General features: G+C 40.2%; 2 protein-coding genes, 1 long non-coding RNA gene and 2 other non-coding genes across 5 annotated transcripts; 3 read left to right on the forward strand and 2 right to left on the reverse strand.

Annotated features, from left to right (window-relative positions):
* Positions 1-739: 739 nt before the first annotated feature.
* Positions 740-2,270, forward strand: crhb (corticotropin releasing hormone b). The gene is made up of 2 exons (XM_039790554.1): positions 740-948; positions 1,358-2,270. The coding sequence occupies exon 2, from the start codon at positions 1,378-1,380 to the stop codon at positions 1,885-1,887; it is 510 nt and encodes a 169-aa protein (XP_039646488.1). The 5' UTR covers positions 740-948; positions 1,358-1,377; the 3' UTR covers positions 1,888-2,270.
* A 1,107-nt stretch (positions 2,271-3,377) lies between these two features.
* On the reverse strand, positions 3,378-10,457 carry trim55b (tripartite motif containing 55b). The gene is made up of 8 exons (XM_039789533.1): positions 10,329-10,457; positions 9,546-9,715; positions 8,645-8,822; positions 8,328-8,423; positions 4,959-5,192; positions 4,833-4,855; positions 4,251-4,375; positions 3,378-4,164 (listed from the first exon to the last, which is right to left on the reverse strand). Exons 1-8 carry the CDS (start codon positions 10,455-10,457, stop codon positions 3,992-3,994), a joined length of 1,128 nt encoding a protein of 375 aa, XP_039645467.1. The 3' UTR covers positions 3,378-3,991.
* An 849-nt stretch (positions 10,458-11,306) lies between these two features.
* LOC120552378 lies at positions 11,307-15,592 on the forward strand. The gene is made up of 4 exons (XR_005637991.1): positions 11,307-11,527; positions 12,837-13,000; positions 13,271-13,411; positions 15,043-15,592. It is a non-coding gene; the product is annotated as an uncharacterized LOC120552378 (long non-coding RNA).
* trnaa-agc lies at positions 11,886-11,958 on the reverse strand. The gene has a single exon. It is a non-coding gene; the product is annotated as a tRNA-Ala (tRNA).
* On the forward strand, positions 12,193-12,278 carry trnay-gua. The gene is given in 2 exon segments: positions 12,193-12,229; positions 12,243-12,278. It is a non-coding gene; the product is annotated as a tRNA-Tyr (tRNA).
* Positions 15,593-15,713: the final 121 nt, after the last annotated feature.

A 15,713-nucleotide genomic window follows, 5' to 3' on the forward strand; every position in this document is an offset into this window, starting at 1 on the left:
CAGAGTTCTACTTTTTATCATCAAACTATTCAAGATTCGAATAGTTGATGTTGGATTAAGCTCTCCATCCTGAAAACGTGGCTTGGCAGTGGGCCCCTCGAGGTGGCTGAGGCACCCGGAGGCAGAGGTGGTGACGTACGTGCAGCAGCAATGAATCACTGGGAGACAATGCCACTCAGAGATGCACCGCAGATGCACATTCACTGAATACAAGACAGGTCAGCTCAGCTGGGAACCTTCTGTGGAATCATTAGTGTGGTGCAATATGCACCAACAAAGTCAGTCCTGTAGATTGCACCAAAAGTACCTGCAACTATTTGATGCATTTCCAACATCTTTAGTTTCTTAATTATTTATCATTATTGCATTATGGCACTGTAAATGTTGGCAATTTGATCAAAAAGAACAGTCACTGTAGTTTGTTATATAATTATTTCTTTGTCAAGCAAAGCACATTTAAATCTGATTGTTGACACATAATTCAGAAAATGAGCTGTGACTGAGAAGCAGAAAAAAGCATATTTTCAAACTTATCTTGCCTTAATACTCGGTCACTTTTGAATATTCTCCTTTCAAACCTGCGCAATTATTTGCAACTAACTCATTCAAGTGAAAATGCCAGCAGGTGTGGCACCTACAGGCCTATTCTGAAAGCACAGTGGTAGACGCTGGTGCACGCGCGCGCACGCTCACATATGACTCATCTCATCTAAACTAAAGCACTTTGTCAGAGGCGTCCATTCACGTTACACACCCATGCAAGAACGCGCAGACTCAATCTCATCTTGGAACGCGACACTTGTAGTGAGTTCGGCTATATAAGTCCATTCTGCATCTACTCTTTAAGTAACTATATACTTGTTTCTCCAAAGAAGTGAAGGAGGGCGGCATCTTGCCAACTACCTGGCAACCTACAAGCCTGTACTGGACCTCCTCTAAAGGTTGAAGGTATGAAAAGCTTCAGCTTAGTGGTTTTTTTTTTTTTTGTGTTTTTTTTTTTTTTTTTTTTTTTTTTTTTTTTTTTTTTTTTTTTTTTTTTTTTTTTTTTTTTTTTGTGTTTTGTTTTTTTTTTTTTTTGGGGGGGAGGGAAGGGGAGAAAAAATATTTATATTTTTTATTAATAAAAAAAAAAAAAACACTATTAAACGAAAAAATAAAAAATAAAAAAACACTTTTTAAAAAAATTTTTTTTGTTTTTTTTTTTTTGGTGGGGGGGAAAAAAAAAAAAAAAAAAAAAAAAAAAAAAAAAAAAAAAATTTATAAAAAAAAAAAAAAACACTTTTTTTAAAGGAAGGGTTGTTTTGGGGGGGGAAAAGTTGGGATGAAAAATGATCAAAGCATTTGTTTTTCTTCTCAGATTCCTGTTGATATCCTGACATGAAGCTCAATTTACTTGGTACCACCGTGATTCTGCTAGTTGCCTTCTTACCGCGCTACGAATGTCGGGCTATTGAGAGCCCTGGCGGTGCCCTGCGCGTCCCAGCTCCCCAAACCCAAAACTCCCAGCAACAGCAGCAGCAGTCTGGCCCCATCCTGGAGCGGCTTGGAGAGGAGTATTTCATCCGACTGGGCAACGGGGACTCTAACTCTTTCCCATCATCGCCCATGTATCCCGGCGGAACACCTGCCATCTACAACAGAGCGTTGCAACTCCAGCTGACGCGGCGTCTTTTACAAGGGAAAGTTGGAAACATCAGGGCGCTCATAAGCGGCTTCGGAGACCGCGGAGACGAGTCGATGGAGAGGGGAAGGAGGTCCGAAGACCCGCCGATATCCCTGGATCTGACTTTCCACCTGCTGCGGGAAATGATGGAGATGTCCAGGGCGGAACAGCTGGCTCAGCAAGCGCAAAATAACAGAAGAATGATGGAGCTCTTCGGGAAATGAAGACCTCTTTCCAGACGGCCAAAGATCTCCCTTCTCTTTCTTTCTTTTTTTGTTGCATTTTTATCATCAGCACAAAACATGCTGTGTATAATATAGTGCTGCTTTATCACTTTATAATTTAAAGCTTTAACCTCAAACTATGGAGCGTAAACGGGCTTGACTTACAATGATCCGATTGTACCTGGCCATTTTAATGTTGGTGTCAAATCTGTAGAAATCACACGTTCTTCATATTTGAGATGAAATGCTTTTGGTTGAGACATGAATTAATGCATTAACAAAGTTGGCGTTTTGTTTTAGATTATGAATCCCTGTATTTATGATATTTGTTTGTTAATAAACTTATGTGCAACCAGTCATTTTCTGTTGTGCAAGAGAACGTATTATATCTATATTTTTTAATAAAAAAATAAAAGCAATGCTTACACTTCTCTGTGGATATCCTTACATATCAGTTAATAATAACTCCCATGAAACTAACTATCCCCAGTCACTGTATTTAGTCATTTGATTAGCATACACTTTCCTAATGTTTTCCGTGACATATAGATTTGTAATCTTACATTGGAGAAATTGAAAATATATATGTTTACAGTTGGAGAGACCACAAATGGCCACAGCATCTGGAGTCTTGCCTACACAAATATTGATTAATAGAAAAAGTTTTTTTCTAACTGGATATAAAAACCTTATATGGTGTAACCATGGCATTGCTCTGGAGCCAAGTCGTGGGTTAGCACCGTGACTCCTCTCTGACACGCACAAAAAGAAGCGCAACAACAAAAATGTACCAAAGATGTTTCTAAGGATGCTGTAAAAGCACCTGTAGTCATGGAGGTGAAGAACATTCATACAGCATCCTTTCTCCTAAACCGTTAATCCTCAAGAAGCATTATACCGGCAAGAGGCAACCACAGACATCTGAAGGATGCACAACTGTTAGCTAAGGAGTGTGAAAGACATTGTGTGTGTGCCTATCTGTGTGTGTGTTTGTGTGTGTGTGTGTGTGAGTGTGTGTGTGAGAGCATGCTGTACTGATCCTTGACCCACAGTGTAACTAAACAAGAGCTGTGGGTGTGAGTCATCCTATTCAGTTTGGCCCATTTAGCAACTTGGGGCTTAGTGCTGCATTGAGCCCATTTGTAAAGAATCCAACTCACCGAGAGACGGTGTACAATAATTAGATTGGACTCGGCCGACTATCTCAATAGTGGAGTCACAAGGTGAGACCTCTGCAGGGCAGCAAATATATAACTAAAGGTTTGAGGCACGCTGCAGTCTAATATATACAGTAAGTCGTAGGCAGGAATGGTATCATGACCATGAACTGTCTGAACAAGCTATAAAAATGGCACTAATGCTTTTTCTAGATAGATTTCCTATGACAGAAATAAATTAAAATGAGTGTGAAGAAGAAATAAAGGGAGGGAGAAAGAGAAAAATGTAGTTATTTGTGACAGAGCCAAGATTTGAGAGATACTATGCAGTAGGTGTTTGTACAATTCAGTTTTAATGACACATAATAATACACTGTAACATGACAAAGAATACGACACATAATACAGCCTGTTACATGTATGAAATACTGAAATGTCACAGTGATAGTTTCTTACTACTCATAAAGTTATATCAGTCATAAAAAAGTATACGACCAGGAGAAAAACCTGAGGCCCTCTTGTCATGCTCGCTAATGATGCAGTTCAAGCAGTGAGTCGCAAAAGGTCAGCTACATAAAAAAATTTATAATTTCTGGAACCAATAGACACCCGTAGACGGTCTGTCAATTGGTATGTCAAAAAAAGCTACTGAAGAAGGAACCAAAATGTGTATTTAAAAAAAAAAAAAAAAGTATATGATCAGTCAGTATGCAGTGATGCACGCTAACACAATCACAATTAAAGAGAGGAAAGGGAATTGAAACTTCTGTCTCTTCCTTTAGATCTACCTCAGCTACTCAGACTTTCCCTTCGGCGCAGATCTAAATCTGTCTCACTGTTCCCAGATCTGGGAGAAAAGTATCACAACTGACCTGAAATCAACATTTCAGCAAAGCAAAACTTATCCTGCTCCTGGTTAAGGTGTTGTCTGGGCCGGCGGCTGACAGCTAGGTGGAGGCAGCGCTCTTGGCTGCGCTTGGGGAGGAGCTACTCTGCTGGGTGGCAGGAGGTTCGACGGAGGCAGCTGTAACAGCACTGCCTCCCGAAACAGTCTGGGCCCCCTCTCCTTCCTCTGTGCCTGCTTCTCCATCCTCATCCTCTTCATCCTCGTCTTCATCCTCTGTAGAAAGGATAGGAAGGAAAATAAAAGTCTGACTACTACAAGTCGCAGCTGTAAGCCGTAACTTGCTGCCATCACCAACTCACCGTGGGGGAAGTCAAGGCTGCGGAGGGCCTTGCCCTCTTTGTTGAAGTCAACGGTGTAATGATCCATATTTTCATAGCCACGCTCAACTTTGTCCAAGTGTGCTGTACTGGATGCTTCTGCAAGCCTGAGTGCAAAAGGTCCAATTTGCATGATTTATGGAGGGAACAAAATTTACCCACAGACAGACAGACAATGTAACACTTGTTATACATCATCAGCCTGTGATGTTTAGCACATTCTGCAAGTTATTTCAGGATGCTGCATCTAAAGATAATTATTTGCTACATTTCACAGAATTACTTTTGACAGCTGACAGAGAGCAGGTGTGACGTCGCTGCATTAGGCTGAGGGGTTTTTAGGTGCTGATGTTAATTTGGTAAATTGTTCACATGAATATGAAAAAAGCAACTGCAAACAAAAGGGAAAGAAACATCCAGTTGTAGCTTTTAATAGTGTTATGCCAGAAAGGATTTTTACCTTAAAACGACAATGTGTTATCTTTTTTACATAGCAAACATACTGTATTTCCCCTTACCCATTGCCAGTGTAATTATTGATATAAAGACATGTAGGCTACTCACTTTTTGAGGAGAGGCTTTGTGTTCTGAAAGAGACAAGAGAAAGAAAGACTACTCTATTCAACTTATACATAAAATATTGGTAATTGTAAACATTTTATATGGAGCCCATTTGGTATTGACTCTGACCTGTAGAAATAAAGCCATTTCCGGCTCCTCCATAGTCTGGATACCCAACTCCACCATCTTACAACTCTCCTCCAGATGGTCTCCGTACTTCCTGGTCAGTCCCCGGATATAGTTCACCTTCTCTTCCTGTTCGGCCGTCACCTTCTGACTCATCTCCCTCTTCTTTGCCTCCAGAACAGAGTACAGCAGGTCAAACTTCTCACACACCAGGGTCTTCTGCCTCCGACCATTCTCCTATACATGCACGAGTGAGAGATGGAAGGAGACACATGTACACACACACACAGGGAAAGATTATAAATTCTGAAAGTCCATTCATATAAATCATCACCATCATTCATCTCAGTCTTTTGAGTAAGACATGTTTGTAAATGCAACTCTAGGGTACAACAGAGTTTAGAACATTCAAAACCAAAGATAGTAATAGCTGTTGCTTTCTGTGTATGTTCATATAAATACTGTAAACTAAAAATGTTGTGGTTAGCCTGTCTTCTGCCCTTTAGATAGTGCCATATGTGAAGGGAGAACATTCTGCATGTCTGCCCTGAGTAACGCCACTGACGGTGACACTACATGGGGGACTGGAGCCACTCCACCTTCCTCCCTACTAGGGTTGGGCATCGTTTGGATTTTAATGATTCTGATTCCAATTCTGATTCTTCCTTTCGATTCCGGTTCTTATCGATTCTCGATTCCGATTCTTTGAGGGGTGGAGTTGAAACGTGTCATGTGCTTATTTCACAAATAATAGGAACGTTTTATTTTGATTCAAAGGTGGTTTGCAGTTTTACAGCTTTTTCAACGTAAAATAAAGCCACACTAGAGCGCCGCTTACTGTGCTCCAAGGCTGCAACACAACAAGCGCGTGGTCGCTACGGAAACCAAAACTTGCGCATGTTAAATTGGGAAGGGATGATTGGATTTGAAACCAAATCCTCCAAAAGATTCCAAAACGATTCCAATAAAGAAACGATTCCGATGGAATCGTAATTTTTGAAACAATTCCGATTAGGAATCGGTTCTCGATGCCCAACCCTACTCCCTACTATGTCCAACTGTGGGATGTGAACCATAGGAAAGCTGTCTTTTCTCCCTCCATTAATTATGTTGATGGGGCAGATTGCAGCACACTGCTAAGTGCACGTACACTGTCAAACCAGATTTAGTTGTAATTTAACTTTTTAGTGGTCACCACTTGTTATTTCATTTTTTGTTAAAAAACATATTCATTACTAAATCATATTAGTTGTTTGTAATAATATAAATTCAATGTATTATTAATCAGCTTAAGTATGCAGTGCACAGATCATGTTAAGCAGAGATAACTAAGGGTGTTAAGTTTCTGTATGGGAGGGGCGGGGTCATTTGAACTGTTCTGCGCTGAAGCGATGCAAAGGCTCATGGGGAAAAAAATATATGTTCTGAATGGTTTCTGTCCTAGTTAAAGAGTGTTTTAATAATGTTCTGTTAATGTTTTGGGTGTGCATTTATGTTCTGGGTTCAGGGTTTTAGTTTTGTAAGGTTGACTTAGTGTTTATGTGTATCTACATTTATTGTTGCAACAGATTGGAAATCAGTAACTCTGTCTCCTGAGTAAAACTTTCCATGCAGTACAATACATTGGGAAATTACAATGTTTTATGTATATTGTTTTCCTTTCTGTTGCTTGTAGCCAAGGAGAACACAGAAGATTAAAAAACACGATGGACTCTTCAGAAGAGGTAATTATCTTCACTCGAGTTTCTGTGCGCGAAAGTCGCCGGACAACACCAGTTGAGAGTTGTGTGGAGCTGATAGTACGGTGGCCCTGAGAGCCCACAACACGCAACATGAAGAAAACGCACACAAATAGACCAAAGCACGCAATAATAAGAAAACACACGCAAATAAACCACAGCACGCGACAATAAGAAAACACATGCAAATAGCCCACAACACAACGGAAGTGTTTCCAGGGGACACTTTTAGGTGATGCACACGTGCCTCAACCATTGGCGTTTCCGGTACATAGACAGACCAACAAAAGGACAATTTAACAATTTAAATAATTTTTTTAAAAATAAGAGGCTTTTATTTCGCCTTTGACGGATCGTTTGTTTAAATATCACAACACATGTCCATCATAAGACTAACGGGAACTTGTGGTTAGCTGCCTTTTCGGAGTTAAACTCCATAAGCTGGCCGGCCGTCACATACACACACATGCGCGCGCGCGGCCACAGCGCAGCAGGCAGAGGCGGGGGAGAGAGAGATACCCGTTTCTCATCGGGAGACTTGTTTAAATTATGACATAGGCTATATACATTACAGTTGTACATAAAGTGGTAACATGCTATGGCATGTTATGTAGACTAAAGTAGAGACACCAACCTTTATAATTTGAATTGCTAATTTCCATCTGTTGTCCATGGGCATTTCCAGTGCACTACAATGATATATAAATGATAATTCCACATAACACTAATAGGGACACCTAGGACACGCCAGCGCATAGCCCTACTTCTTTTTATAACTTAAACTGACTTAAACTAATACACCAATAGTCGGGATCCTGTTCCACTCTTTTGAATATTATTCTTCCAAGAACAACCAGCAAGAACGTTCTCCCCAAGAACACAAGTCCTTTCTTTGCATTCTTGAGATTGAGAAACGCCACATCTCTGCAGCTGCGTGTGCATCACTTAAAAGTGTCCCCTGGAAACACTTCCGTTGTGTTGTGGGCTATTTGCATGAGTTTTCTTATTGTTGCGTGCTGTGGTTCATTTGTGTGTGTTTTCTTATTGTTGCGTGCTGTGGTTTATTTGCGTGTGTTTTCTTATTGGTGGGTGCTGTAGTCTATTTGTCTATTTGTTGGCTTGAATGTAACGGATGTTCATTAATATAAAAAATTCCGCACTAAAGCTTTAACTTAACATGCTTATTTTAGACAACATGACTCCATAAAATTAATTTATGTTTACTAATGATTTTTAGTAATGACTGCTAATGTAAACTTGATTTGTCTACTGCATCAACTTACCGCTCTGTATTAATACTATAATACTTGACCTGTTAAGTTTCACCTTGTGTAAAAACTTAGATGGTTTAAGGCAACGGGTTTCCACCCAAATTTCTAGTAAAGTCAACTAATTTGTGATAACAGTGTAGAAGAAAATGTGGAAAACAGAGAGAAAGTGAGACTGAGGCACCAAAACTTTAATTTCCCCCTCTCCACCTCTCTGTCTTAATCTTACCGACAGATGAAAGCAGACAGAGTTGCGGTGACACATTGTGTCTGTTTAAACGTCTGTGCAGGTGCATTAGTGTGTGCAGAGAGCAAGGCTTGCTGCGTGAGTGAGCGGCCAGGCACTGCAGCAGTTGGACACTGACCTCTATGGCACGACAGGCTTCCTCAAGCTGACTAATGATGCCTTGCATCCTGTCATTGTTACCAACCATCATGGCAATCCCGTCACTCAGCTCTGTCTGGGGGACAAGGACATGGCAGAGTAAATACCTGAGACCAAGTGTGAGTCAAATCTGGGACAAAGTTAAAATGCATGTAAATGTACTTTATGATGAAACGTGGTCAGATTACGTACTTTTGATGTACTTTTTAACACAAACCCATGTTTATCTAATATTATATTTCTAATACTCTCATGATTGACAGTATTCATTATCTCCATGAGTATCTCAGGCCTCACCTTCTTTGTCTGGTAGATGCTGGTGATAGGTGCCACCTCACAGTCTTTGTGAGCTCCAAAGACCTTACACATAGAGCACGTGGGCACACCATGGGTCACACAGTAAATGTTGATCTTTTCTTCCTCGTGAACATCACACATTGGCATTCCTTCCTTTCTCTCTGGCGCTGGCTTGCTGCTGTTGGGTTTAAAGAAAACAGTGGTATCTTCCTGTCAGGTCGTACATACATTCCAGTGCATATTGATGTGACCTATGGCCTATAATGTCAGTTTGATAATGTCACAAGTACACATATCAGTAGTTTATTGACGATCCATCAGTCTTGCCTTGCCATGGGCATGGAATGTCAGCACTGTAATCAATACATCACTATTACACTGTGTAGTATACAGGTGTGCTTGCAGGTGTTTAGCGTTATCTTTTATGAATAACTCATACTTATATTGTCAAGCAATTTTATCCCATAAAAATGAATCAAGATATCAGTTAATTGTCCATAAAATAGTTTACTTAATAATGCCACAACATCTTGAGCCAGTAGGAGGTTGAGCATCCTGAGTGCAGTGGCTCTTATGTCAGACAAGCCTTTTGGATATACAGCCAACTACTCAGATCAGGGAAATCATCGGTGTAGATTGATGACTAAAACTAGAAACCTCCTGTCTCCATTTCTCTGACTCAGAAGCCGCTGGCACTAAGGCCACACCAGCAACTGTTACAATTCCTGCCATCACACCACCAGTTTATCCTTATTCTCCTTTACTATCTTCTATTTAAAGACAGCTTTGATTGATAAACAAAGCTATTCTCTGAACTGTAAGGTGATCACTGTTTACTTAGATTTTGTCTTCTATCAAGAGAAACTGAAGAGAGCACATCTATGTATCTGATCTGTTTCACCTGCTGGACTCCTGTTTGAACATGTCAATGATGTTCTCAACCAACAGGTTCCTTTGCAGCCCGTAAACACCGTGCCTGTCCAGAACCACCTCATGTCTGCAGGACGGGCATCGGAAGCGGCCACCAGACGTCAATGAGCCACCTCTCGTAGGAAGGTATGGGTTTGAAGCCTGTAAATAATTCAGTAAACAGCTCAAACCTCAAATTTAGTATGATGACAGTTTTAATTGATAAATCAATCTTATTTGCAAAAATCAATTAAATTGTTTCACTCAACAATTGTTTCACTCATAATACAAAAGTGAAACCCCATCACAAAAATATGAAACTGCCCTGCTAACTCTCCCAAATCGGTTGACAGGGGTTTTATTGAAGGGACTAAAACTTAACAACTAAATCAATTAAATTTCCTAAGCTTTCAATGTTTTCTGATGCTGGTAATGATGAATTATAGTATTATTGTTTGTAAACACAGCCTTCCCTTAGTGATCAGTTGTGACACAAAGAATGCTCAATTGCTGTCTAAAACTCTCCAATTATATGAGAATATCATATACATGAACTCTTTGTTGTCCTAACAGTTACTGGTTTGGCCTTTCATACATTAAAAGTATAGGGAAGTTCATAAAAACATAGGCTGTTAGTTGGAGATATATATATATATATATAAATATATATATACTGTAGATATATATATATAAAACAAAAACTGTGTTCTTTAAGTTTATACACATTCCCCTTAATGCTAAAAACTAATCAGTGGCATTTGTTTCAGTTTCTTACCTGGAAAACATCATTGGCACATTTTCTACAGAGGTTGTGCTGGCAGGGTAGGATGACGACAGGCTTTGTAAACATTTCCAGACATATGGGACAAATCAGCTGTTTCTCCAAGTTATCCATGGTATTCATTTTTGACTAACGCATTTACCAAGACATACAACACTACACTAAATACTAAGAGCAGTAAAGCTGGTAAAGTTAAAGAGTCCTTTTCTGAAAGCAATCTCCAGTAGGAGAGTAGGCCTGCTGCTCTTGTCCTAGCGGGTGTGGGTTCCTATCTCGCTGGTGTCAGTTCTGTTTTTAGAAGCTATTGCTGTCACGTCAAAGGTTGCCATTTTTACCTTGCCCATATTTGAAACTGGGCAGGGGCAGTACTGAACAGCTGCCTACCAAACTCTACATCTTCCTCTACACTGCTTTCAGAGGTGTGCAGTCTACGTAAGTGAAGACCTAACATCACATATAGAAAGCAGTTAACGTTATTGCAAAGCCGTGACAAAAGGATGTCGAGGCTACCAGATTACTATGGGTTTAGCTAAGTAAAATGTAGCATCAGCAACATATGGTCACAATAATTATATATATTTCTCCTGCGGTCCCTGAGCACATGATTGGTACATCCATGCTTTAGTTCTCATAACATAATCTTACATTTACACAATAACGTTATATGAACAGCTAACGTTACAGTATCTATATGGAAAACGTTTTAGTTATATAGAATGCTTAACTATGACATGAACGTCTTTTAATGGTTCACGGCTTTTTAGCATTACGTTTATGATAACTTTTTTAGATAACCGTTAGAGACGCGTTATTATGGATGTAACTTCTAGGCAAGAGCGTTAGAGACGCCCGGGTGCCACATTTGTTTATTAGGCATGAGCACGACCCGCCTGCTCGCCCTCTGATTGGCTAGTAGTCGTTACCTTCGTTGGGATTGTTGTAATAAGGGCTAAACAGAAGGTGTCGTTTTTAGATCAGCCTGGAAAATAGTTAAAATAAGAATGTCAGGGTTAGCCAATCAGAGGCAGAATACTGTAGAGTAGGGCGGGGCATGCCTTCTTTGCCATCCTGGGAAAATAATACTCGCATCCCAAGTAGCTTGCTAGATAGCTAGCTAGACATCGAAAGCGACATCCGTACGAACTTCGAAGCAGCAACTGCACACCAAAGAGATGATGCCCATTCGTCAAAAGGTAAATTAACTTATAACGTGTTACATACGTGTTCAACAGCATTGAACAAAATGATGTCATCTGTAAAATTTGTAACGCTAGCGGTTAGTTAGCAAGTTTTTGTTTCATAGCTAGCTTGCTAACTCTATACGTTAGCTAGTTCCATAGACCGTATGGCTAGTTCTTTGCACTTGGGCAGCCAGCTAGCTAAGCTAAAGCTAGCTTACCATCTATGAGTTTTGTGACCGACTTTTGTTGTATTCGTAACTCTATCATTAAAGTTACCAGTAAATCAAAACAAAAAAAACGCCTGGGACTATTTAAATGTCAATCATCACTGTAGTCCGTGGAAGCAATGTAAAACGCACCTAAAAAGTTCTGGAGAATGCGGGCATCGATCCCGCTACCTCTCGCATGCTAAGCGAGCGCTCTACCATTTGAGCTAATTCCCCTTCCAAAAAAAAACAAAATAGAGGCAATCGTTTGTTAATTATAACTGCATTGAAGGGATGTCTTGTAATGTGTGACAAGCTATGGCAGTTTGGGCGTTCGCCCCTCTACATCCATGGTTCGCCCCAGTCTAAACAATCTAACTGGAGCGGATGCGATTTTGCGCCCATTCGTTCGAGACTTGTAAATCACCAAGGCATTGTTTTAAGGAAATGTTACGAAATGTGAGCATGCTCCCTTCGATAGCTCAGTTGGTAGAGCGGAGGACTGTAGTGGATACGTGGTAATCCTTAGGTCGCTGGTTCGAATCCGGCTCGAAGGAGGGATATATTTTTCCCAAAAAGCAATTCAGTTAAAAACTATTCTGTAATTATGCAAACGTTTCTTTCTAATGGCAGTGTTATCCAAAATCTATAGTGTTATCAGCTTTTATACTCTTTGGTGTTACACAAACAGACCCAAACTATTTATACAAGTCAGTGCTGTTATTTACCATTTGAGAAGTAAACTATATGGTGTGTTTGCGATCCCTACATACATAGCAGTTCGTTTTTTTCTTTTTTTAAATACTTTGTTTTTGGCCATTAATACAGCCATATTCCTTAACTCGCAGTATAAAGAGTTCACAGTCTGAAAAGAGACTAATGAATTAGCCAAGAAAGTAAAAGATATATAGCACATTCAAAAGCAATTTCTGTGTGTGTTTCTAGCTAGCTGTAGCTCATTGATGTTTTTTTGTTCTCCAAATTTCTGCATTTACACACTTAAAGCAAATATCTATCTTTTCTGTTCCTCTGATATTACAGATTATATTGAGAAAGAAGTTGGAAATATGCTATTTACTAATTGCCACTACTGTTCTCTGTAAACCTGGCAACAGTTGTCAGACAACTTTCACTGAAGCCCGAGGCCCCTGTCCGAAAATGCGTCATGGCAACCGCTGGGTCAGGTGCGCTGCCACATGGGCGGCAGTGAAGGTCAGGGGCCTTGATGGACCAAACCCGGGCGGCAGTAATGAAGCACTGGAGTTAAATTCATGCATGTGTATGAGTGTTTTAATTTATTTACATACATTTATGATGTCTCAATATCTTCTCAATGTCTTCTCAGATGAAGGAAATCCTTCAAAGTGAGGATAATTTTCAGGTCTTTACAGGTTAAGTGAAAACATTCTTGAGTTCAAAACCCCATCGTTTTTAAGTTTCATGATGTCTTTCAAAAATGTATCAATTAAAGGTTCAACATATAAACGATTGCTGCTGTTATTGTAGTTATTTGTTTTTGACCCAAACTGTATGTGTTGGCTTTTTTCAGGAGGAATCTCACCTGAAAATATATTGTTTGTTTTTGCCCATACTGGTGTACTACTACAATACTGTTTAACTACATAGAGACCCAGGGAGCTGTACTAGTCGTACATTTCTCCTCCTAGTGCCATATGACAGCAATGAGAAGGTAAGATCCTACAAAGATTTAAGGTGTTTTATTGCACATGGTTAGTATTGATTAAAATAACATTGTTTTGGTTGAAAATTTGGTCCAAAGCGACTGAGATATCTGAAGCACTTTGGATTTCAGCGTCTTGCTCAATGACACTTCCATGTATATAGACAGGAGGAGCCCGGGATCAAACTATTTTTAATCAATTAATGAACGACCCTCTAAACTAGCAGAGGTACTGCCCCCATGTAGTAGTGACATTACTCAGGTGGGTTTCCATTTTTGAGTTTTTTAGAATCCATTGATCTTTTCAACAAATTATTCTTGTTACATTTTAATGGTGTAGACACATATAGCCGACGGGCGACCGTTGACAGAAAACCCCGTCGATATGATCAGTCGCGTCCCCGAGGTCCAAAAAACTGCCACAGAACACACCAAAAAGACGAGAGGAGACGAGACGTAATACATCTCTATAACAGCAGGCGGTACTAATCTGTAATAGGGATGCACCGAATATTCGGCCACCGAAAATTTTCGGCCGAAAATGGCCCAAAAGGGCATTTCCGGTTTTCGGCCGAAATACCTTTATCACCGAAACAATACGGCCGAAAATGTTGTGATGACGCAAACAGAAAACGCGACCTGCACGTGTGTCAGTACCCGATCCGTTCCACCTGCAAAGCGTCTCCTAAGCAAAGAGGTTGAGACGGACCACGGAGTGAAAACAATGAAAAGTACGCTCTTAGAGTCTGTCAGCACACGTTTCAGTGAGATCTGTTCGGATCCGCTGCACTTCATCGCGACTGTACTTGATCCGCGTTATAAAGACCATTACTTGGATGCGGAAATAAAGCAGGGCGCACGAGAAATGATCCAGGCCGCGATGGATGCGGAGAACCCGCGTAGAGACGGAGCGCGCACGGAGCAGCGCCCAGCGCAGGAGATCAGAGCGCAGAAACAAAGACTCGTCTCTCTGCACCAGATGAGGGGCATGCACCCTCGTTGTCTGATATGTTCAGTGAAATCCTGCAAGAAAGTGCCTCAATTAATAATAATAATAATAATAATAATAGGTAAGCTATTCTGTTCTTAGGCTACTGTATACTGTATGTGACTATCAGATTGTAGCCATATTTCTGCTAGATATTTTTTTAATTAAACTTTAATATTAATTTATACAATTGCAATGTCTTGATTTTAGTAAAGGTAGTACACAGTCATAGCCATAAATACAATGGTACTAATAATTGGCTTAATTTCTTTCGGTGTTTCGGTTTCGGTTTTCGGTCTTGGTTTCCTCTTTTTTCGGTTTTCGGTTTCGGCCAAGAATTTTCATTTCGGTGCATCACTAATCTGTAATGTTGCTCAAGAAATTAAAACCGGCAGCTGATTGGACGAACGCGTCACATGGGTTTGTTTTCTCCGGAAATTCAGAACCAGACTGTCATGGCGGCCGTTCAGAATACGATCTCATATTGTACTAAAATAGTTCACTGAAACATGTTTCTGAAAACATTTTAAGCGAGAAATAGGCCATGCAGTTGCTGAATCTGTCTTCGTTTCAGCTCAACAAAGGTCAGTTTAAAAGATTTTCATCAGATTTTGAGAGACTGTAGTCACCTCATTGCGCTCATCATTTGCAGGTGAGTCCCGACTTCCATGCCGCCAACCGAACATGTCAAGTCGGCCAAAATGAACGCCGACAGCCCCCCAGACGGACGACGGCACGGGACACACCGAACAGATTTGAGTCACTGACCTCGCCAGACTGTCCCACGGCCGATAATCGGCCTGATGTGTCCCGGCCTTAAGATACTAGGGAAGTCTGTTTCAGATCCTCAGTTCTGGTAGCTTATGACCCATCTAAGCATACCTAATGTGGTTTTTGATCACACTTTTTCTCTGACTCATACAAAATGACATCTGGCTTCCTTGCACCTCTATTCCCTTTATAAAAAGGCCACGTGGCTATGCACACTGCTTTTCACACAGGTACATCAGAGTCAGTGAGTCATATTTAAACATTTTAGAAATGTTATCACTGAAAATGTATCTCTTTGTTTTATATAGTTTCCACCCAGGGACAAGAGACCACATTGGGAACCAAAAATGACATTCATATCCAACACTTAATAGTAAAGTTTCTGTGACTTGTGATTTGTAAATCTGTGAAAATGTAGCAGGCTTTTTTGCCTTTTGCCATATATATATATATATATATATATATATGTATGTATGTATGTATGTATGTATGTATGTATGTATGTATGTATGTATGTATGTATGTATGTATGTATATATATATGTGTTCACC

Source organism: Perca fluviatilis, chromosome 22 (genome assembly GCF_010015445.1).
Source record: "Perca fluviatilis chromosome 22, GENO_Pfluv_1.0, whole genome shotgun sequence".
Taxonomy (NCBI): Eukaryota; Metazoa; Chordata; class Actinopteri; order Perciformes; family Percidae; genus Perca; species Perca fluviatilis.

Coding starts and splice junctions, on each gene's coding strand:
- crhb (XM_039790554.1), top strand. CDS start 1,378: ATGAAGCTCAATTTACTTGGTACCACCGTGATTCTGCTAGTTGCCTTC.
- trim55b (XM_039789533.1), bottom strand. CDS start 10,457: ATGAATACCATGGATAACTTGGAGAAACAGCTGATTTGTCCCATATGT. Junction 8,823..9,545: donor TTCAAACAGGAGTCCAGCAG/GTGAAACAGATC, acceptor TAAACCCAACAG/CAGCAAGCCAGCGCCAGAGA. Junction 4,856..4,958: donor AAATGGCTTTATTTCTACAG/GTCAGAGTCAAT, acceptor TGTCTCTTTCAG/AACACAAAGCCTCTCCTCAA.